The sequence below is a fragment of the Necator americanus genome, chromosome V (genome assembly GCF_031761385.1).
Source record: "Necator americanus strain Aroian chromosome V, whole genome shotgun sequence".
Classification (NCBI taxonomy): Eukaryota; Metazoa; Nematoda; class Chromadorea; order Rhabditida; family Ancylostomatidae; genus Necator; species Necator americanus.
In genome coordinates, this window is record NC_087375.1 from 15,821,212 (window position 1) to 15,846,035 (window position 24,824).

At 41.1% G+C, this 24,824-nt stretch overlaps 1 protein-coding gene across 3 annotated transcripts; it reads left to right on the plus strand.

The window, feature by feature from the left end:
- Positions 1–694: 694 nt before the first annotated feature.
- On the plus strand, positions 695–23,122 carry RB195_014021 (uncharacterized protein; the record flags this gene model as incomplete). Of its 3 annotated transcripts, XM_064204105.1 has the most annotated exons (28): positions 695–766; positions 830–877; positions 1,200–1,262; positions 1,414–1,473; positions 2,561–2,602; positions 5,820–5,909; positions 6,635–6,780; positions 9,508–9,615; positions 14,253–14,390; positions 14,521–14,609; positions 14,703–14,824; positions 15,757–15,881; positions 15,946–16,051; positions 16,115–16,248; positions 17,119–17,212; positions 17,352–17,451; positions 17,567–17,708; positions 17,774–17,914; positions 18,212–18,351; positions 18,427–18,531; positions 19,031–19,138; positions 19,434–19,570; positions 19,631–19,779; positions 19,838–19,984; positions 20,050–20,164; positions 22,351–22,433; positions 22,520–22,610; positions 22,940–23,122. In XM_064204105.1, 28 exons carry the CDS (start codon positions 695–697, stop codon positions 23,120–23,122), a joined length of 3,078 nt encoding a protein of 1,025 aa, XP_064059985.1. The 3 variants fall into 3 exon arrangements, with proteins under 3 accessions (XP_064059985.1, XP_064059986.1, XP_013303183.2); XM_013447729.2 differs by lacking the exons at positions 695–766; positions 830–877; positions 1,200–1,262; ... (3 more) ...; positions 6,635–6,780; positions 9,508–9,615 and having other exon boundaries at positions 14,257–14,390; XM_064204104.1 differs by lacking the exons at positions 9,508–9,615; positions 14,253–14,390; positions 14,521–14,609; ... (16 more) ...; positions 22,520–22,610; positions 22,940–23,122 and adding an exon at positions 7,197–7,216 and having other exon boundaries at positions 6,635–6,734.
- Between the last annotated feature and the right edge of the window lie 1,702 nt (positions 23,123–24,824).

Here is a 24,824-nt window from a genome sequence, read left to right on the forward strand (position 1 = left end):
CCCAAATATTGGTGAAATTTTTATGGATGGACTTGTGAGCCATATTAGCGATACTCGGGTTGTTTGATATCAATCAATGGCTTTTATTCATACCTCATTTTTATAATCCTCGTCATTTTAATTCATCACACCTGTTGTGCAGTGACTACGGGACACATGATATAATGGTTTCTTGCTTGAATTCTTGTGTTTTTAAAGAATAAACAGCTTTTCTTCTTCACATCTTTTTCCATGACAATGCACAAAAAATGTGATAATCGCATTCTCGATGTAGAACGTGGACTTTTAGAAAACAAACTTTTGCATCCACTACATCATTGTTAATGATACATCACGAATAGCAAGCTCACATTCAACACATACTTTAGTACGGTCCCATTTTTTAATACAAGGTACACATTCTTACACTTTTCTGCACTCCTAACTGAACAAAAAATTGTAAAGAAAAACAAAAACAAAATTAGCTTAATGTTACTAAAATAGTGTAATTTTAAGTGATAAATGATAAAGTTCCTGATGTTTCTCACATCACTTAATGCTAAGGAACCGAGACACCTAGGAAGTGAAAGGACCCGGTATTCGGATTGTTTGCAATGATAACCAAGCAAATGATAACTAGTAGATCAACGTACGTTGCTAGGGCTATACAATTCCGAAGTATTGTTCATTCCAACAATTCTCGTCTCGTGGAACCATGGAAAACCCATCACATTCCGTCTGTCTCATTGAAAATGCGATCGACAGACTAATCGAGTATGGTGACAGGGTAAATTTCTTCTCCATTGAAGCAATCTTTTAAGAAGTACGTTTCTTTATGAAGAATTTTCAGATTCATTCAGCCTATCGTAAGAATCATCCCGAGATCCTAAAACACAAGGTGACTTCTATAGCAAAATTTTAGAAACAAGAACCATGGAAGAATATTTAGCTTTAGACGGAATACTGTTATTGTCAATTACAGTCAGCTAGAACAAACACGAAACACGAAATTTGTCTAAATCTAAAATAAATCTGCATGCGGACATCTTCATGTTACAAATGCATGGAAGAAACAAGTCAAACTTTGATCTCGTTTGATGCATAACAATGATCGCCAGTCCATACTGACTATGCTTTCGAACAAGTCATCCTGAGCGATAGCAGTCTGCTTTCTGCAAAACAGTTTGCTCACTTCGCAGCCCTAACAGACTTCCTTCCAGCTTGAAGCTTCGACCTCACGTCTTCAAAAAGATACGCGGTCAACACACTCTCAAACGTCTGTGGTAAGGTTCTAGAAACATTACATTTTTACCTCAGAACACATTTTGAGTACTGGCTCAAAGAAGAATGATGAAGAAAAGAGGCAGTAATGTATAGAAAAACAATGTACAGAATCTTCGCATGAATTTTTTTTCGCTTGTAAAATGGTTTTAGAAGCCGACAAGCGTTTCTGAGTACAGTACGACGACTGAGAAGACCATTGATGTTTATTCTGTAAGTCTCAGACGCTGAAGTTGCATACTTGAATCTTTTAGGAAAAATAACATGTACAACTGGTTACGGCTAATTTCGTCTTATTAACAGAATAAATTGTGGCGGCACAATTATCGAAGTGTTCACATTCATTCGAAATCAATATTGCGAGTAATGGTATAACTTCAAGGGCGGGAGTGGTAAGGTGGTAAAGAAGTTCAATGACTGCATGATTGATAGTTCGAAACTGTTCCGGTGACCACTAAAGTTTTGAATCCTCTTTGGCCGATAAAATGGTGGCAGACTTCTCTAGGAGGACAAAGCTGACTGAACTGACACATCGGCTCACCACCTCCCAGGTGAATGTAAGACCGCATACGCGTTCGTAAACCTCATACGAAGTTGAAATGGAACGGGTAGGCCACAACAGCAAAAGGATAAGGTGCACAGATAAAGTGTTGGTCCATATCCCTAGGTAACCCCACAGATGTGGATCAACACTTTATCTGTGCACTTTATCCTCTTGCTGCTTGCTACAACTTCTCATGTCTTCTGTCACTGCATCACGAACATCGCCGGTTACTTGCGCGACAAAAACATGCAGCGTGCGTTTAAACAACGTCACTCTTCTCATTCTTGCGCCTAGAGGTGCGATGCATCTGGTCCTGAAAATTGCACAATTTCGAAGCTATCATAACAAGCAAAAAACAACTGCGCAACTTTCAGATCAAAGGCAGCATCCCAAGAATTTGACATGGTGAAGATATGCACGGGACAAGCTAGAGATGAGGTTGTTGATTGTGGCATCCGGAATGTTTCCGTTCCCCTCTCCCTAATCGTCATAGAAACGCTACGTATTCTACGCGTTTTTTTTTACGGCGATTTCATTTGCAACACCGTCATGCACGCACGGCGTCCAAATGCGAGCATCATATCCAGGGTAAGGTGTGTGGTTGGAAAAAAACCCTCAAGAAAACGACCCCTAACCAGCATTTTTTTTCCTAGTATATCCGCTCATAGCAATAAAAAATTGGTGCACCAACTCATCATGAATAAAAAAATCTGCGATTAAACAGAAAGGAAAAAACTAAAGAAGGTTTTATTTTAGTGTGGATCTAAGGGAAGCCGAAGAAGCGGACGTACTCCCGAGGTAATACTATCTTTTTGTCCTATTTTACCCCCCCCCCCCCCCCCCCCCCCCCCCAAGTCTTCGTTTATGAGACGACGACGGCAAAACACTAACGCAATCGCTAGTTTAGAATGCTAATTTGAGCAATGTAGATAGATAGCAGATCTGTAATTATTTAATTAATGAAATTTAGTTTTATAATTGATAAGAGATTTATAATGAGTGAAAAAAAATCGCACAGATTTGTATCACCTTGGTCACTTTTGACTTGACTTCCGCTGATCCTCGAGCTGGCCGACTGGGCCTCAATAAACCTTCCATTTGTCTCGATTGAGTGCCAGAGTAGCACAGTCGTTCCTTCTTTCGCGAGGGATACGAAGAGTTATCTTAAAAGAGTTATCTTAAAAAGTACTCCGTTAAGAAGTCTGACTATCGGGTCGGTGGTCTACCCGTAGTTCGCCTAATATTACATGCAACACAGTCGCTCACGGCTCTGGTTTGACGGTTGTCGCTGAAACGCATCACGTGTCCGGCCCACCCTATTTTGCTTTCCTTGGTAAACGCGGCGGCGTCTCTAATCTTCGATCGCTAACGCAGGAGAGAACTTTGATTCCCGCCTCTCACTTCTGCAAAGATACTCCTAGAATCACTCTTTCCATTGCTCATTCATTGACGCTACCTGGCGAAGTGCTGATGTTTCTAAAACAAAGGTCAAAGCAGGAAGTAGCGTGGTGTTGAAGAGGGGAGCACGGAGCCGGACGTTCTTGGTCTTCTTCGCTACATCTATACATCCGCTACATTTCATCGATGCTCTTATATGCTCCCCAAGCCGCTCGTTTCCTGCTGCCCAGCCTGGGGGTCAGCTTGTTCCTCACCCTTATTTTCCGACCCACATAAACGTTGCTGGTGCATTCGAGTATGTTCGTTCCGTTGAGCATAAAGAGAGTGTTTCGCATGAACATCGTCTTCCCAGATTCAGCTGAAGACCGATGAATCCACATGTTTCGTCGATTTCGGTGAGCATTTGTTCCGCTTGGTTGATGCTAGATGTTATCAGAGCGATGTCATTAACAAAGCGCAGATAATGTAGCTGCCAACCATCAACTACTCCCATTCCAACTTTCGCAGTGCGTTGTCGATAGTGGCACTGAATATTTGGGTGAAGTTGTTTCACCCTAACGAGCTCCTCTGTTCACGTCGATTATGACTTCATTGTAGAATGAAGAATTGTGTTCTCTTCAGGTCGGTGGAAGTGCGACACAGCGATTCCTTCTACTGTCGCGATACTTCTATGAGTTTCAAAACGAAGTGTATGAAGTCAATCGTACTGAACCTTTCCGAGATCCTGCTTGCTTGTATGGCTGTCCTTCATCTGATCATCTGATGTACTTTCTATTCTGTTTAGGATTACTCTGATGAAGTGCTGGTAGATGACACACAGTGAGCAGATTGGACGATAATTGTCGATGTCATGTGGAACTCATTCTTGTACAGCAACACATGCACACGGTCTTGCTGGTCTCACACTGTAGGAAGCTTGTATTCCGACAGGTAGTCTCTAAAGAGTCTCGCCAGAGTATTGACAAGTACTGGAGGAAGGTCCTTCAAATGTTATGATTTTATTCTGTCAGGATCGAGTGCCGCACGATTTCTTACCTACATTACAGGGTATCGTACTCCACTCGGGCGAACCTCTGGAATGACATCTTCCCTTAGATGGTGAGAAGGCAAATGGACATGGTAGTCGAATAGGGCAGAGTAGGAGTCGTAAATGATCTTCTCCATTCTCTTTCTCAATGCAATGGTTGTTCCTTTCCGTTGAATAGTCATTTTTGTTTTACGATTGGTCAAGCTTCGACGGGCGTCGCGAATGCTCTTACCCGCTTCTGTCGCTTCAGGCAATGCTGCTGTTCTTCCCTCCTCGAAGTTATCTTCTACCGCTGCAGCGCCTCGAGAGCTCGGATGTGAGTTCATGGTTGCCTGCAGTTTGTGCAGCTTAACGTTTTTCGTATCTGCTCAGAAGTTTCTCGAGACAGACGCCTTGGTGGTTTTGAAACTCTCAGCCTTCACTATGCAGTCATGAAGGTTTTCAACGAGCTGGCCGTATTCCATGTCGATGTTGTCCATGATGTGGTCAATTTCATTATGGTGTCCTCCAACGGGTGACTCCCACGAGCAGCATAGAAAGAAGGGGTTCTTGAATCGCGAGTTTCCATGGGTGGTCCTGTAATGAACTCGGAGAGCCTCTCCTTCTGTTCACTCCATTCTAAACCGTAGGTTCTGACGTGTAATTTCTAAGGTATTCTTCTGGGGTCAATTTTGGTGTTGATATCACCAACAATGATCATGATATATAATACCAGTCCGTGTGTGGCGAAATTCAAAATGCACGGGTCCACCCGGCGTGTGGGGTTAGATTGCGCGCCGCGCCAATGCCTATAAGGGTTTAGAGACGGATAGTTGTCTCTGTTTCCTTCTGTCCTTGTTGTCTCGAGTGGTATGTTGAAAGAAAAACATTATAGTATTTTTATTTTAAAATTTAATAATATAAAATATAAAGGTTTAAAAAAAATAATTTTAAGTAAATAATAAGAAAGAATTTTTATAAAAGAACTATTTTAAAAAACCACTTATAATTTCTTGATGGAGGAAAAGTGTCTCCATATAAACAGCTTCAAGTTCCTCTTCTTCGTAGCTTGATGTTAAAGCGTAAGCGACAAAGATAGTCAAAGCTGGCGTTGGAACGAGTCGATGTACTTCGCCATACTCGTGTTGACAAGGACGCCAACTGCACCAACTCCTCTACTGTCACATGCCCCTAAGAACAGTTCTTCTCCAGCTTCACAAACGGAGTTAAAAGGGTGGAGTTGTCTCGTCTCGATCAGTTTGATGACGTCGTGCTTAATCATCCTGGATCGCATCATTAAATCTTCGACGGCCTCCTCCTATAGCTCTCTTCTAAAGTCCGTGCTGCTCGTGCAGTACTGTCATCACCATTTCATAATTTCAATTGCATAATCTTCATAAAGTATGCGACCTAATAGAGTGCGTTCTCTTTGTGAAGAATGACTTCTAAATAAGTGCGATCCTTTTCAAAACCTGGTGTGATTGATAATAACAACAAATATATTGTCACTTCAAACTTCAAATCATTACTGATGTTTGACTATTATGGCAGAGATTTCTTTTTTTCTTGTTCTTTACGTGCATTTTATCTTATAGCTGAAATATTTTTCAGAGAGCAGCGGAAAGTAGTGAAAAAGAGATAGTGAACAATTACTTGTATACAGTGACTAAAGGCGGTAGAAGATGTACTATTCCTGGAAAGGTGAGCACAGTCGCACACACTTGATACTTGTCTAAATAAAGGTTGGATATTGATTTGACGAGAAAGATGAAATTATCTTCATTGAAAAAACGTAGTCATTCAAAATGTGCGGCTGCACTATTCGCAGGATTTACAGTGATTTGGGTTGGGCTTTGAACATTTTTGCTGAGTGCATTGCTTTCCTATTTCCAATGTGAGGATTTGAGAAACGATAGATCATCAATTAAAACTCAGAAGCGGGTTCTTCTCTCTAAATTCTCTTTTATTGGCAAGTTTAACGAGACGAAGTAGAAAGCGGGAAAAAAATTATTATTTTGGAAGACTATCCCTAGGGCAATCAACGATAGCAGGAAAAGATAACCGGAATGCCGGCTTTCCAAGGAAAATCAAAACAAGATGGAACCGAAATGAACGAGTTGATGTAAAGAATGAACTAGTCAGCAGAGCAAAACTTGCTCTTCGTGAACACTCTCGGGAAGAGCAATATAGAGGAGTCTAAAAAGGAAAAAAAATGAAGACGGAATGAGTCTGAAAGTTGTCGTTGATCTAACACCTCTATGTTACATCTTCAACACGTATCAGATGTAGAGCATACACATGGTTGTCGTGAAGGAATATGATTAACATTGATTCGTCATAATTCTCACATTACATGCTTTACAGATAGTGACCTAAGTGGTGAATGGCTATTCGGTTAAAATCCTAACTTTTAACACAGTATTCAGATGTACTCACGCCGCCTTCCAGACTCCTGGGTTGCCCTACGTTTCGTACTCTACGACGAGGATGGCGAAGAACTGCTTAACCTGAACACGGAGATCAAAGGTCAATCTCTCAGAAATACGATGGTGAACGGAAAGCCCACGGAACTGTTGCCGTGATTAATCCCAATAACAGTTCTGGAGCACTGTTCAGTATTTTAGCCCGATTTTAGTCGAAACATATCTTGAATAAAATGCGCTGAGTTCCGTTCTTTTTTGTCATAATCGCTGCAAGGATCTGTAATCAAAAACAGTAAATGTTGATCACTATAGGCTATAATTAGATAATTAAACGTTCAAATAAACGAAGTAAAAGACAAATCCTGAAAATTATCTTCTCCTATCCTTAGAAGCCGACAACTTCCAACTTCTATATGAAATCGACTTCCTACATTCTTTGTAATAACAACGAAAATTTATCCGCGTACGCACAAGCAGGCGGTGCAAAGGGAAATTGCAAACGCTTGTCGATTGCCAATGTAAAGCAAGTGACACTATCTGTAGGATTTTTATGTCTTTTTTTCAGAGGCAAATCCTGTTCTGTAAACAACAGTTTTTCAAAATTAATGGAAAATTAATGGTAGTGACATTTTCTGTAAAATCTAAATCCTGTCTTTATAACAATGTTTTCTTCCTTGTTTTTTTCACCATAAATGAAGGCAAAATATTTCATAGCTTTCTTCCTAAACGCGTCAGTTCTACATTTTGAGAATATTGAAACTTTAGCTTTAAACAATCCTTCGATTCCAATATAATATGGACACAAAATTAAAGCATAACTCTTCTTTTCGGAGATGATAAAAGAGAGGAGTAAAATATAGTTTACACAAGTATCCGTGATTTTCTTCACACATGTGCGAATAACATTTACAGCGGAGGGGGATATTTTTATGAATGAATCACAGAGCAACTGACACACAGTGCCAGTTCTTTGCTTTTATTCGTTTACGTCGCAGCTAATACTCCGCCAAGGAAAGTTTTTGGGACAACATTCTTCGCTTCTTCCATACATTCGTTCAAGATTCACAAAAAAATCATCCGGACAGCTCGGCTTTTTTGCAAAACTTCAAACTAAAGCAAAGTTTCCCACAGTTCAATTAAAAGGATAAATTCTATAGGTGCAGAGGAAAATTGCGAAATTTGTATAAACGTATATTTCATACGGAAGCAACTCGAAGTTTAATGCCCACGAGTTTCGATGAAAGCATTTCCGAAGCATTTCTTTCGAAAAAAGTAATATTCATAAATAAATCCATAAAGTGATTGAAGTAATAATTGTTAATTAATTCAGTGATATTCATCCATTATAATTAATAACATTATAATAAATGATGTTAATATATGAGCAGCTACAATTTTGAACCATCGCGTGCTAAAAAATAAACATTGCACAGTTTGTTTGGACTCTAAGCGGAAAATGTACGAGGTTCTTTGGAATTGATTCACAGTCTTAAGAAGTTAAGAAGTTAAGACAGCAATCTTTAAACCAGACCATACTCCTAAATTCCAGTTCTAAAAGTGAAACAGAGACAGTTGATGGTAGAGCTGGAAGACTGCATACTCGTTTGTGCGAAAGCACAGTGATCGATATTTTTTTTTCTTCTCATGAAGGACCACGCTTGCAATGTACTTTTTTGAGGATCTCAATAGTTTCGTGACTATTGAGTATTGATTGATTGATGTGCATGGACGAAATCGTCCACGCACATCAATCAATCAATACTCAATAGTCACGAACAACAACTGAACCAATTTCGCAGACACTGGTAACTTCAAAACGTAAAAGTAACTTTTACAAGTAACGCCATGATCAATAGCGGCCTGAACGCACTTGCCCGCTATTGATTGGGGCGCTCGCACAACGTCGTTCGACCACATACGAGTGAAAAAAGGTTTTATCAGCATTTCTTCGCAACTGCACTTGTGCCAAAGATCACTCAGTCCTATTCAAAATATAGATTTTCTGGCTGTCGTATTTTCGCCAATCAAGATTTATTCATTGTGAGGTTTAGGAGTACTTCTGAGTGTATGAGAAAAATCTCCTCCGTACTCTTTTAAAAAAATCCTTCGTCAAATGCTTAGAATCCTCTATGTTTTGTTCTGCAAATTTTTATGGATAAAAGCCATATATGCAACCACTTCATATATGGAGTGAGGCATTTTTAGGGGTCCACTCAGTGAGTGTATGGTCACCGATCTCGAGGAGGCGACAGTAGCATGACCTCACTCATAGTGAGTATCTGTCGCGGAACACAATATTTCTGTTAGAATCACTTCTAACTTGCACTTGCTACTCCCCGCTACATACGAATGATGTTCTCGTCACATCGTAGTTGTTAACTTGATTTTAACTCGCCACATACAACAACTGAAGTTGGTCCAAACTTTATTCAGATTACTTTCATTGAATAAGAAGAAATAACATACATTGATTGATTCTAAAAAGGAAACAGGATTGAAGGATGCGGGCACAGTAAATAAGTGCAAAATATACGACTAGGAGAAAAACGAAGGAAGAGAGCACGATCATCGCACGAAAAACCGTTTTTGGGTTAATTCAGAATGAGTGACTGTGTAAAATAAAATGAAAAGAAAGTATTTTCTCTCTTCTGTTTTAAGGAGTGTCCATCTACCATGTTACAGTAAGTAAAAAATTTCGAGCGCACGCATCTATTGCTTAGTGTTGGGGACTTCTCTTATCATTAAGAAACTGCTTTCTGATCCCTACTGTGATCAATCATGCTCCCCAACTTACCATGCATTTACAGTCAGGATGAGTTGTTATAAAACTTGTCTCTCTCCTTTCTCACAGTAATTGTTCCGTGCTTTTCTTTCAGTGTAAACTTCACAGAAAGTCATGGAGCATACAGGGCTCATTTCATATCCACATGGCATTTTTTCTTCGCACGAAATGCCGTTCCAGTCCAATTGACTGATTCGATTGCGTGAGTACAATGTTGTGAGAACGCTCGATCCTTTAGTACTCACCCAATTTATTGGCATCAAAATAATTCCTATACTTGTACTACAGTTCTATGTTTTCTCGATTAATTTGGTCTCAGATCGATATATGTGTAAGAAGGTATGAACTTGCAGTACTTCTGAACGGTCATATATTTCCAGCATCTAACTCCAAATCCAGTTTTCGTCAAGAAACGCAAAATTATTACTCGAATAAATCCTAAAAATAATAAATAATAAATGCGTGCGTGCAGCTTCTGACGGAGATCTTCTGTGGGATCGCCAGTTGTGACTCTCCTTCTGTCTTTCCTTTTCCCTCCTGCGTCTTTGGAAGTAACACATTGAGCAAGAATAGCATAAGTAGTGATTCTCTTCACACATGTGTGAATAATATGTCCAGCGGACGGGCATATTCTTATGAATGATTCACAAAGCAACTGACACACTTGTTCTCGAATTTTTATTCATTCCATCTTTCGAAGGTACTGTACGGTTGGAGTGGGAACCGCAGCTTTTTTACGCTTGAGAAACGTAGAAATATAGTGTGCATCTGAGAAGACGTGCTTGGATGGAAGGAAACAATTTGGTCCGAGTCTATAGTAGTAGCACTTTTTTTTCTTTTGTTCATGATCTCAAGCAATTTAGTTAAGTCCCCTTAGTCCAGTTAACCTGATTTCCTTCCAGTTAACCTGATTTCCTAAGTCTACTCAAATATTGCACATCGTATGTACGTCCAAAGACCTTACATCTATTTGCACATTTCTTCCACTTAGGACATCTGGAGATTTTGTTGTCATGTGTTTGCCCTTTCTAATTCACAAATGACTCGATTGACAGCGATTAAAAATGGCATCTGTTCTTATTTTACTGCTCACGTCGTCCTGAAGTATATTTTCCAATATTCTCTGAGGACACAAAATTTTGCTGTTCTTATTCATTTTTCCCTTCATTTTCCTTCATGATTGACTGCACAGTTTTTGTTAATGACATTTGGCCTTGAATTTAATTGCATTATTCCGTGAAGTTTCTCCGCTTGCTTTCTATTACCTTTCCCGAACTTGTTTCAGTTACATTTCTCTTTGTCGTGTACTCTAATTTGATCAATTAGACCAAGAATAATATTCGAATGCCCTACTTTCCGTATTATGGAACCGATATCACAAAAATTAATAGAACGAAGAACCTAGGTAGGCTGCTTTGGCCAGGCCGTTTGTTGGGATTGAGCTTCTAGTTGGGACGATGAGCTCCAATTTTCGTCTTCAATTTATTAGTGTGTGACTCTATAGACCACAAACGGTGGTAGGGCTAGCAATAACCAATAGTGATAATGTGACACCACTCAGCGAAGTGTTGGTTGAACATCCTACCCTCGCCATGATGCCTGTGAGGCACCTCCGATTCTGGCAAGACGGAGGCAAGAGGGAAAGCGAGATAGCTCGCCTCCCCTAAAGACATCGTATCACGGAGTGGGCGCTATTAGGATCTCTAAGCGAGTGGATAGCGGTCGGTCTGCAGTTCACGCACATGAGCATGATAAGGCTTAGTTCTCCCTAACACTAGAACAGAAAAAGGCGTGTAAAACAACCTCGGTTGCGCAAGTGTCCCCAACTATTCAGCTCATTACGAACGGTAGAACGATGGCAACCACAGTCCGCAATGCATCTGCGATTGTGCGAAGGGGACAACCTCTGCTACTTATTTGAATTAAATTGGTTGGATTGTGGACGCTGGAAAATCATGGAACTGCCTTCTTTCAATTCTGTGACAAACCACATCGTAGAGGACATGAGTGCAACCGAAACTTTCACATGTCTTTTCCTGAATTACAAGGTGGAACTGGGTTGTAACGAAATGCACCACTACTCCTATCTGTTTGAATTGTTGTCTACCTATATTTCATCACACGCGTCACAGAAAAACAATGAGAATGACGTGCATGCACTACGGGAGACGCATCTCAGTCATCTGGGGACGGATATGTACTGTTCCGTCAGAAGTTTGTGGTCTCTCTGTCGGCTTCCATTATGCTTACGAAAAATCTACAGCGGTCGAGAACAACTGTGCAACGCTTGTTACATGCGATATTGCATTACTATGTTTGGACAAGACTGTACAATTTTCTTCAAGGGGTTCTTTTGTGACCTCCGTATGAAGCTTTGCACCGTTAGACGTGAGTTCGTGGTTACCTGCGCCACGTGTCCGACATGATATACTAGTACTTTTTTTTCGGAGAATTGTGTCTCCTGTTAAAGTTCAAGCTCCTTTTTATACAGTTGCCAGGATATTCCACGAATCTATCGCATTCTATGTTGGTGTCTGTTGTCTTCTCTTCAACCCTAACCAATGATTGTCTTAGGACTTCTTATCCTTCTATCCTTTTCTTGCGAAGAAAAATCCTCCTCAAAGGAGATGGTGGTCTGATCTCTGTAAAACTTTGGAACAGCAACAGGATCCCTCAAAGCATTTCATACACAATGTTGTTTTCAATATCATCAGTCACTATGGCACTTTCTTAGGGTGATTCGCATATGCAGCGTGAAAAGGGAGGTTTCGAATCTGTGGATTTCCACAGATGATTTTAGTCGTCATGAGAAACCATGGAAACCACTCGCTTTGTTCGTTCCGCTGGAGAACGCGAATATTAAAGCGAAGCTCTTCAGACTTTCTATATAGGGTCACTCTCAGCGACAAATTCGCTAAGAGTGACTTTATAGCGATCTGGTCTTCTCCGCAGCAGTTCTGCAACTCTATAAAGAGACCTCCGACATCCTCATCTACGTCCTTGGTGTAGAAGAGAAGCGACAAAAATGTATTTCTTGTTTTACCAACGAGAGTTTGGTGAAGCCTCACTTATACCCTAAGGTTTCGACAATCTTACCGCAATCAAAGGTCTGAAAATGACTCGAGATTCCTGATACTATGCGTATCCCATCAGAGTCCTCTCCCCCTCAAGCATAGGTGTCTCGATAGTGCTAGAGAAATGTAATCGAGACAATATTGTAGATCACAAGATGTTGCGAATGGCATAAAGTTCTCAGCGACCGACAAACATCCACTTTTGTCGTTTGCTGATTCCTGACAAATATTCATAATGCTTCCAATACCTTCCTAGCTGACATTCTTTCTCCTGTGCTAAAATCGTGGGCTTTATTTCATATTCATCTCCATCATGTTTCTCACTCTTGCTTGGCTCCAATGCTGAACTTCCTCCTTTCATACTCTGAATGTCTGAATGCCAAATGTTCTCTGACATGCTAACTCAGCATGCTTCCAGTTTAACTTTAATATAAACAGCATTTAATTTTACACAACCTATGGTAGATTATCCCGATCTTCGCGCAACCTTCAGCCTTACCCTGGGGCAAGCAACGCAACATTCCGACATACGTTGCCTATCGCAAAGTCTGTTAGAAACCAGCTGTCCCATGATATTGTCGTTCGTGATATTCACCAATACATAATCATGAGTGGACTCGCAAGAGTCCAGCCAGCGGTTAAAGGCATCACCCCACGAATCTGAGGTGGTACGGATTCCAGGTGGAGTATTCGTATACGGGATAGTAGATTATGGAGAGGAGGGCGATTCCGTCCATTTCTTCCTAATTGCCGTAAAAAACGGCCCGGAAGATACGGCTTCGAGCGTTCCGGCGCATTATTTTCTACAACGAGTTCGATTGGAGCGCGCCAGCCCTATGCACGCACCGCATCTTCCGGGCCGTTTTTAAACGGCAATTAGGAAGAAATGGACGGAATCACCCTCCTCTCCATAATCTACTATCCCGTATACGAATACTCCACCTGAAATCCGTACCACCTCAGATTTGTGGGGTGATGCCTTTAAGGAGTCGGAGATGAAAGGAAACGCAGGAGACATCGAAATGTGGTTCTCACAGTTTTATTTGTATTTCGAGATTGAGTGCCACATTTCAATCTCGCGTAACCACTCGAACTATGGTCATTGTTAGCTCTCGTGATTCTTCATGTTCTCTATCTTAAGCAAAAATTCCTATTGATATTTTGGCCATGCTACAAACAATTACCTTTTCACGACTTACCAGGAATGTTAGAACGCTCCTCTATGTTTACGTTCTGAACCCCTCAGCAACCTATTCATTGGTTTCACTTGAATAGGCAGCCAAGGAGAACTCAGGAGAGCTTTCAATCGCTGCGCAGCTGGATGCGGTGCGTGTATAGGGGTTCCGCATTGCAACTGAGATTTTCGTGAAAAACGGAGTCGTTCTTTTACAACAATAAGAATGGAGAGATCCGGCAATCTAGAACCCCATCTCTAGCTTGTCCAGAGGATTCATTAACCACGTCAGATTCGTGATATGCTGCCTTTATCTAGGGTGCGACGCGTCACCCCGATACAGCACATTTCACGCCGACTATAGATGCAAATGTTTCACACAATCTTCGCCATGATATACAGCTAGTAAATTACCAGCCAAATTACCAGCCAAATTTATACGGTGTGAAACTCAGCATAATTTAATAGTTACGAAAGCGTACTCGCTAAACACGTAGTGGTGCGTTGTAGAGGACAACGTGGCATTTTTGAACCAGGTTCTCTAACTCTGAGCGGTTTCCAGTGTCGCTATTTCAACCTGATGTAATTCAGCAAGATGTTGGATAGCTCAGCTCTGGATGGAATCGGGTGGAAAGTTCGAGGAGACTTTGTTCCGCCCGAATCGCACGAGCGAGGCCCGTTTTTTCCCCGGCTTCGCCTCATATTTGATATGGTGCCTATGTTTATAAGGTGAGCTCAAAAGAAATTAAATTCACACAATTCTTTACACCTTACTAAGTTTCCTTTACAGCTTTATTCATACTTTCGTGCGCTTAGATCTTTATTTCGCCTATTGAGGCTTATTCTATCACTGTTCCAGAGCTGCAATTTTCACAGCGAAACAATGGCTACAAAACGAAGGAGTATTCATTAATATTTTTTCTCAAATGAAGCATAACTGTTACACGGGTGAGTTTTTGAGGAAAAAAGTACTAGTATCGTTTCATCTTCGTGGACTATATAAGGATATGCACAACTTCCCACTAGAAAATGCTTTTTTAGGTGTTCCTATAGGTGGTATCGGAAGTGGTTCTATCGGAACAGATTTTCGTGGTGCTTTTAATAAATTCTCTATAATTCCCGGAATCAAGGAACAAAGTGAAGATAACATTAAAGCTAATCAAGTGCGTATTCCCATTTTTGTATTTTCGTATTCGTATTTGTATTCTCGTATTCTGGAGCTCAATGCGAGCCCGCAATGGCAACGTTCGTAGAAATTTTTAAGGACCAGACGTGGTTCAGAATTACCACACTGAAAACGCACCACTCTCCTGTCAATCCGAAGAAAAACTAGACAGTACTTTTTGCCCACATTTTCTACGAATGAGTCCTCCTGCAGACGTGTCATTCTGAGAGGTACTTTCCAATTGTTTTCTAAATTCGTAGAGAGGAAAGGAAGGAAGGAATAGAGAGCTGCGCGTTTTCGTTGTGATAATTGTGGGCTATGACCCTTTTCCACGAACGTTGCCTTGGTTAAAAGAGAGTGATCGAAAATCAATGGAGTCTCCTCAACAGTTTTTCAAGTGAAACCAATGGCTAGGCTGTTGAGGAAAACGGGACGTGTGCAAAGGAGCGCGTTCTAACTTGTTTCGTAGGAACAAATGCCTTCCTACGCCTTCTTGGACGATAAGATAGAATTGAGTGTGCCCACGATCGTAATTGTAATCTAAAATCGAAAGTTCATATTGTTCCACAGACGCCCCAGTATTGTCTATTTCGTGATATCCTGCCTTTAAAGTAGACTGTCTGATGCACCGCGCTAGCCAGCTGCGCCGCAATGATAAATTCGAACTCACCTGCGAGTAGTTAAGAACCACGTCGCTTCGAGCGCAAACAATTCAAGCCATATTTCACCACAGACTAAATTTGTTTTGACTGCACTGTGTTGTGACCTCACAGAAATCTCTTTCTTATTCAAAGCAAATGCTTGTGCTCAGCAATGTAGGTGGCATCACAAGGTAAAATTTCAACATAGAATGAAAAATGGCTTCAGATTTCGGAACAAAACAAGTGAAGGAATGCCGATAGTATCCTTTATTCTAAAGTTCTTCTTCAGTTTATTCTCACCGTTCATAAAGCTGCTACCTCCGAACTAGTGTTTCAATCTTTACTGTCTACAGCAGACTTCAGTGGCACTATATTATCCAGTTGGACATCTTATATCCGGAGTGAGAACACTAGGTTGCTAACGTTTCTCTTCTTGTTGCTCCAAAGCTCTTGGTTGATTCAAATGTCCTTTGTTCAGGTATCGAGGGCTCTTTCCTCGAGCATGGCGAGAGATACGAATCCCTGAGATTGGGTTGACGCTAATATGTGAGCAAGTATCTCCTGTCCTTCCTCATAACTATGAGGTTTGCTATCAGCAACAGACAATCTCTCGATATCTTGAAACATTTGTAGTCTAGTAATTGCAGGATACGTCGTTTCCTGTCTGTAATTTTCACTGGACAGTAATAAACACTAGTGGGACTAATTATATAGTGTCGTTGACCTTTACTTTCCGCAACGGAACTGGGAATACAAAATGGGAACAGGAAGGCAAATGCAGGTGGTTGTTTAAGCTTTATTTACTAGGTGATGTAAGTAGTTCGGAGCGTTTTCGCTGGATGTTTTTAGTGAGCCATGATGTAAACATCACATAGGATCATACTGTACGGCGATTTCAAAGTAACATTACGGGAATAAAATTAGAAGAAGATCGTAGTCCAATCGCGGTGAGGGGGTGCACACGATCGCCAAGCCCAAGCGGCCAGGAAGGTTGTGCTGTGTGTTTGGTGGGATTAGAAGGGAGCCGTCCACTATGAGCTCCTCCCATCGAACCAAACACTCAATTCGGACTTCCGCTGTCAACAACTGATCAGAAAGAAGCAGGCGATCGTCCAGAAGAGGCCACATTTGGTCAATAGGAAAGGTGTTGTGTTCCATCAAGTCAACGCCCGGCCGCACAGATCTTTAACGACGCGTCAGAAGCTCCGAGAGCTTGGATGGATGGTTGTACCGTATGTGCTGTATAGTCCAGACCTGGCATGAAGCGACTATCACCTTTTCAAGCATTTGCAAAATTTTCTTGATGTTACAAAACTGGCTTCAAGAAAGATTCGTGAAAATGAGGTGGTCAGGCTTTTAGCCAATAAGGATTTTTGTCAGTTGTGGAACTATCAAATCGTCATCAAAATGGACAAAGTTATCGAACAAAACGGTGCATATTTGATCTAAATCGGTTAGTCCCAACTATATTAAATTCATCGTCGGGTTAAAACAAAAAATGCTCAGAACGTTTCACTTTTGCTTAATGCACGTAGAACCGGAAGGAAACCAAAATGCAAGAAGTGTGTCAGAAAGAACAGTGTTCAAAGTATCACCATGAAAAAATTTCAGCTTCCAAGCCATGTTGTTTGTTGACATAGCTTTGTTCCAGCGCGGAGCTCTTGCAAACGTCAGCAGGAAAAGGTGTGAAGCTTGACCACACGATAAACTCAATGCCAACAACATTTGTCATTGCCGGAGAACAGGTTGACGTTGTTATAGTCCGAAAATAAATTCATAAGTACTGATCAGGCGCCTTCGGCATCAACATTCTCATTTCTCTCCTTCATAATTCATCTTACTGAGTTTACAGTTCTGACTGCTGACGAGATTTTTCTTTTGCAGATGGTTGACAATGAAATTAGTTGCACGACATTCAATCCCTCTTCGAAAACGGGTGAATACATATGGGATAGTTTAAAGAGTTCAGGAACACTATCCGCAGGTTTGTTGTGTTCAAAAAAGTCATTTCTGCTTCTTTAGCCTGTTAAGACGAGACCATTTCAAGTTTGTTGCTACCGATTCGGGCCACCTTATCACAAAAATACTGACGTTTCTAGAATTCTCGTCAGATACAGAGTTAGGAATTGCTGTTTCTTCGCGTTTTGATCTGCATAGTTCATCATCAAAACGTTCTACATTCTCTCTTGTTTGGTTCATGCCGGTGGTGCACTTTGGAGGCAAATCAAGATCACACAAGAGGTAGCAATCATAGTGTGAATAAGTACTCCTCGCAAAATTACAAAAGCAACTGCTATTTGTTTCAGATTTTACACACGGTTTTTTGGAAATGAAGAGGAGTCTGTGGAAAAAATAATCTCCAGTGCAATGAGGAAAGGAGAAGAGTGGCGAATGGAGATAGAGAAATGGCAACAACCTGTTGTTGATGACAAATCGCTGCCAGAATGGTTATATATATATATATATATATATATATATATATATATATATATATATATATATATATAATATTCATGTACAACGCATATCACGGTTTTTGTTCCGTGAGTTGCCGCATTGCGGGTATTTCGGGGCCGGCTGCATTGGTTCTTCGTCATTTTTGAATCCGACGGTCATCTAACTGCACCTATCAGCGCTTTCTTGAAGCAGTGCCCGCAGGTGTCTGAGCGGTGGGACGACTTGAGGAACAATTACTCCGCTAAAAAATGTATATGTTAACGAAAACCGATTGCACTATTTTCTAGGTATAGATCTGCACTTTTCAATGAACTATATTATGTTGTGGACGGTGCTAGTATGTGGTTCGAATACGATTCCTCTTGGAACGATGTTGAAAAGATCGATCCTCTCACCACCAAACAACTTCGGAGATTTGGAAGATTCGGTTACATGGAATTTGAGTAGATGTGTAGATTTGGTGGATTTTCGGATGTTCAACATGTGGACAATTCTGTTTTAGCTTGGGAATATCTGATGGTCAATACGTACGATGTTCACTTCTATGCCAGTTGGGCCTTTATCAAAAACTGGCCTCAATTGGAACTGTCTATCCAGATGGATTTTTGTGCGTTTTTTTGCGCTGCTAAAACTTTTTGACATGTTGTATCATATCTTTTAGTACTCTCCAATCAATGTCTTAGTTATTATTTTTGAACTGCGCAGATGTGAGTGAGTGTGTATCAAGTCCATCCACACTCTAGTGACTGTAACCCCCGCGTGACGGAGTTTCTCTTACCGCTGCGCTGCCTAGTGCATATCTAAGGATTGGCGCAAAGGAGGGTGTCCCCCACACGAACAAGGAGCCAATCAAATTAATAGGTGGAGAATAACTTTCCAAACATGGCAATCCCTCAAGAACACGACTTCCAATTCAATTACAATTTCCCCTCACATACTTATTCTTCGGGAACTTGTAATGACTGTATACCGGTGCAATTTTTTGGTACGGTCATGAAGGATAAACTTCTTTAATTCCAATTAATTGTGGGAACTTATTTGTTTTCTACATAAATCCATTCATTGACGTAATTTCTCTCTTTTGCTCATGGATTGAGAATGTTTAGGCGACCAGCTGAATCGTACGGATATGAGAACGACAACAAGTTTGAAAGACGGTCAGAAAATGGAAGTCAAAACCCATTCTCGTATTCCTCACGATCTTGGAAACCCGCGTGAGTTATACTTTATTTGCTATTTGCAACTAGTCCTGTAGTGGTAATGTGGATCGTATAGCAGCTCCATATTTTAGAAGAGAGTTTTAAAAGATAAGACTTGTAATTAGAGAGTAGAGACAAAGAGTAAGGATCGGCTTAGTGAACAGCCAAAATCATAGAGCTAGTACATATTCACCGAGAAATGTCGTTAGAGTCTTACAAAATATTTGTTCGTTTTTTTTTTAAACTGAAATCTTAAGATTAACATCGCCTTACTTTTTGTCTCACTTTCCTACTTTCAACTCTATTCTAGTGGGAGAGCCTTGGAGTGAGACGAACGCCTATATTCTGCACGATACAGCACACTGGCGGGATCTCAATCTAAAGTTTGTTCTCATTTGTTGGAGAGACTACAAATTGTTAGTTGAGAATAATTACGACCGAGAAAGTGTAAGTTTCCTTAACGCACCTTTTCTTTTTTCTTTCGTTCCACATGTTTTCAATGTTAAGGCTGCAAAAGTTCTGAGTTACTTCTACAAGCAAAGTGAAACTATTATTCGAAATGCACTGAGTGAATGGGATAAGGATGGGGACGGAATGATTGAAAATTCGGGAACTGCTGATCAAACATACGACGTGTGGACGATGAGTGGCACCAGGTGTCGACAAGTACGAGGTGCAACAGTGAGGTGTTTATCACTAATACATAGATTATAGTGCATACTGTGGCTCTCTTTGGCTGGCAGCGTTAAGTTCGATTTCTTGTATGGCTGGAGAGCTCGGTAGGAAAGGGTCTCAGCAGTTTTTCGAAGATGTGCTCACTCGAGCGAAACAAGCGTTCATAAACAAACTATGGAATGGAAGGTAGATTGATTAGACACCCACTCTCCTTCACTGCCGCAGGAAACATCTCATCTGACTTTTTTAAGGTATTTCAAATTCGACGAGTCATCTTCGAATGAAGGAGTGATTATGGCCGATCAATTATGTGGGATATGGTTCCTTACTATGATGCAACAGAATGAAATCATCTCAGGGGACCAGGTACGACGTTCTTTCCAAGACCAATTGTCTCTGCCAAAGCCAAGAGAGATGAAATGCTAAAAAAAATATGGTAAACCGCTATCTATCTCCACTGGCTACTTATTGTTCATTGAAGAAATAGTAACATAAAGAAGATTCAAGAATCTAAAAGCTCCAGCATAATAAACTTGACAAAAGCATTTCCACAAAATAGCTGTTCAGTACAACACAGTATACAGTTAAGAAGTGGGAACGAGAACGATCTCTGGATTCAGTAGAGGTAGACAGGAAAACGTCGAGCAAGCAAGTGGAATGTAGGTTGTTAGATCACCGCTTGAAAAGTGAGCTCATTCCTAGTGCGTAACTGAGCCTTGCATACCATGTAACCAAATTGCGTCTCAAAAAGCGACTAGTGAAGCCGTCCGTCGATGTCCTGATTTCCTTTCAGATAGTGTAATGAAATGAAAGTAGCGTGAATAGTGTTAATGAAAGAAATGGTCGGTTAACCGACCGACATGGGATCCGTTTTTATAAGCGGCCCTTTCTCGCCTGTCCGCAGATGGGCAGCGGTAGAGCGTACAGGTTGCGACATGAAAGATGGTGAACTATGCCTGAGAGAACGAATTCAGAGGAAACTCTGGTGGAAGTCCGGTTCTGACGTGCAAATTGATCGAGAGACAGGTGTAGGTGAAAGACTAACCATCTATTAGCTGGTTCCCTACGAAGTTTCCCCCAGAATAGCTGGAGTTCTTTGCGGTTATATTCGGTAAAGCAAATGATTAAAAGACTTGGGGTCGAAACGACTTCAACTTTTCTATTTTCTACATTTATTCTACTTCCATGCTATTCTCAAACTTTCAATGGGTATGTTGTCTCAGTATCCTTGTTAAACTGTTGACACGAATGCGAGCTCCATGGGGGCCATTTATGGTAAGCAGAACTGAGCTGTGGGACGAACCAGACGTTGGTATAAGGTACTTAAGTTCTCGCTCATGAGACCCCATAAAAGGCGTTGGTTGATATAAACAGCAGGATGGTGGCCATGAAAGTCGGTACCCGCTAGGGATTGCGTAACAATTCACCTGCCGAATCAACTAGTCCTGAAAATGGATGGCGCTTGAGCGAGAGACCTATACCCAACTGTTACCGCCTGGCCGCAATGAGTAGGCAGTTGCGTTGAAGGCTTTGGGCGTAGACCCAGCCGGAGCTCCCGTCAGTGCAAATCTTGGTAGTAGCAAATATTTATGTTCCATCCTTGGAGACTAAAGTGGAGAAGAACTCCACGTGAACAGTAGTTGAATCTTGGTCAGTTGATTCTAAGATATGCATAGTATCATTGAGAGAGTAAATTTTTCTTCCTCTCAAATATTAAAAGGGAATAGGGTTAGTATTTCCTAACACAGACACAGAGATTGCGGCTCTTTGAGTCGCCTGCGCCGTAACGGATTACTTGAACTTAGTTACGTCATTCAGAGACCGAGCTGGAGTTCTCTTTTCTAGTTAAGGAACGGGTTCCCTGGAATCGGATCAGCCTTAAGTAGGGATGTTGTTTCCGTAAACGATCGCTGTTTCTGTCATGTCTCTTTCTCTGGACGGCTTTTAGGAAACCAAGGAAGACTATTAGTCTGTGCTGCATAATATAATCGTAAATAGTATCGTACCGGTCCCCATCAGATCTCCAAGGTGAACAGCCTCTAATCGACAGAATTATGTAGGCAAGGGAAGTCGGCAAATTAGATCCGGAAAAGGATTATCTCTCTGCTAATCGTCGAGAAGAATTCACATTTCAAATAATCCTTCCAAATTATGGCGGTATCAGAGAAATATAGACGCAAAACCAAATTTGAATACTCTTCAAATGTAGCAGGGTTGCATTGGAGAAGAAAACTATGCAACTATCTTTTCGCTTCATTACCATCTTATCAGCGCTTAAATTAGTTTTAAAAAAGGCGGAGGAAGCAACGTTATAAAAAAGTTTAGTTTTGCAATGAATTTCACGACCTTCAGTTTGCGTTGATCAGCAGAGGAGACATTAAAAGTGGTCTGATATCCGGTGTTAGCCAGACGTTCAGACTTAAGATTGCTCTTGAGCTTAGGTCGTCTAGAATTTGCCAGCTTGGTAGTTGGATGATTTTCGTTTCATATTTCTACATTTTCAAAGTACTTCTTATTCTTAAGCTGCAACCTCAGTTTAAGCATTGTTTCAGGTCCTGTCTGCGTTGAAGATGATACATGCATACAATGTGCAGCAATTTGCGTCTGGAAAAATGGGTCCTGTGAACGGAATATAGTTAGTACTTATTGTTGTTTACAGGCATATAAAAAGTTTCATTTTCTGAGGCGATCACGTGCTCGAGACGCATTTTATCGTTTCAGTGAGGATGGATCAGTAGACATCTCGAGTATACAAAGCGAAGAGGTTTGGACAGGAACAGGCTACAGTTTAGCATCATTCCTAATTGCAAAGGTGACTTTTCAGCTCATTTCCAGTTGTCCTGATTAAAATGATAAGGGCTCAAGAATCTTCGAGAGAATTTAGAAGAAAGGTGTAGTCAAGGCACCTCTCTTGATTTCCTTTTCAGGCAACGAAGAACAACTCATTATTTTAGGAACTTTCTTCTTGCTTTCAAAAACATCAAATAAGATTGTTTTGCTTGATCAATTGAATGTATATATATATATTATATATATATATATATATATATATATATATATATATATATATATATATATATATATATATCGCAGTGAATACAATACGATCAATTCCAATAACAAATCCGATTTCATTCCCAGGGCAAACGCAAGGAAGGATTTGACACTGCTAGAGGAATATTCGAGACTTGCTGGAACCGAGTGGGCCTTCAGTACCAAACACCAGAAGCAATCTATGAGGAAAAGTACTACCGTGCAATTGGATATATGCGCCCGTTAGCAATTTGGGCGATTCACCATGCATTGCAAATGCAGACAGCTTAGGAGTTTGTTCTTAATAGTTCACCTTTTCTCACTGCTTACATAGTAGGGCCAAAACGACGTGAAGCACGTACGCAATTGCGTACACTGCTTCTCTCGAGGCGCTTCGGTGGAGCGTAGCGGTTAGGAAAGTGGTGAAACCCTTGCTGGCACCATCGCTGAAGTTTGCGACAGTCCCACCTCGGTTCTAACAGCTGCCTTCACTGCGCCGTTCCGAGCGCGTACGCAAATGCACCGCAACACTCGTGATTCATGTCGTCTTCACCCGGTTGTATATCTTATGCAAATTCCTACAAAGGTAGACTTATCAACAATACATTAGTAGTTATTAGGCTTGCTGTGGCTTGAAAACATGAGAAGTTTTGTGAAATAGAAATAACGTTCACTAATGAAATATTTTGTAATCTTCCTCTTTTTTAATCTTCATATCTGTATCTCTCTTTGCGTTTGTCCTTTCCTTCCCATATCTATTTTCTTTCTTGTTTAGACAATGTGAAATCACAGGTACTATAGGCGGTCAAAACGACATGAAGCTCGGCGCACTCACGTAAGCACTGTGTTCGAAGCGGTATGGTGGAGCGTAACGGTTAGGGTCGAGGTGAGAATCTCGAACTGCAGCGATGAGTGGTGCAGTGGTCCTCGCCCGATCGTAACCGCAACTCACCACCGCACCACTTAGAGCGTAACCGCTTATGCAATTGCACCGAGTTTTATGTCGTTATGATCCGACTATGTATGTATAAAATTTAAATAAGTTGTACGAAGAGCACACTCAGGAGAAGCAACTACCATCTCATAATTTGCACTTACTATACAGCAACTACTGTTCCAGTTAGTATTGTGAAAGTATTGATCATCCTAAGCCTCCTAATTTGTGAAGCTGTTCCGCTAATATTTCTTAGATCGACAACCAATTTGGGCTTTATGATTTTTTCTTCTGAAACGCAAGAAATCTATATTATAAAAGTCATCGTTCCAATTCAAGCGCTCTTCTTCGGATTTATACGTTGCATATTGACCCATCAAGAAGGGAGGAAGCATTAGTAAACTATTCGAACAAAATCGTGGAAAAATCAAGCTTACTCGTCAAGGCTGTGTCATATTCGTAATCACGAAAGTGACAGTTTTATGATTGCCGTGACGCATACCGTTGAATCAGAGCTACCTTAAAGACAGCATACCACGAATCTCGAGTCGTAGTGAGGTAATTCGCGGAAAAAGCAAGAGATGGGATTGCAGATTGCTCGATCCGGAGTGGTTGGGCTCTCCACTCCCTAATCGTCATAAAAAAAAAACGGAAAGGGAACCGCTTTGGTTTCACGAGTTACCTTCTTACGCTCCTCTATGTACGTCCCGGTCTCATCACAGTCTCTTACTCACTGGTTTCGTTTGAACAGCCTGATGAGAAGACGTCGTCCGTTTATTGTCGACCGCTCGTACTTGAACGTAGCGCGTGCATGACGATGGCGCGTTGCAACACGAATCGTCGTAAGAAACGACGTGGGAGGCGCGACGTTTTTTATGACGTTTATGGAGGGATGAGCGGAACCACCGGATTTCACAAACTACAGCCCCATCTCTAGGTTTTCCCGCTGGCTCCCTCACTACTTCAGGTTCTTGGCATGCTGCCTTTGAACTGGGTGCAATTCCGGTCGCGCCGAAAAAGGCTAGTGGGGACACTACTCATCCCTGCAGTACGATTGGA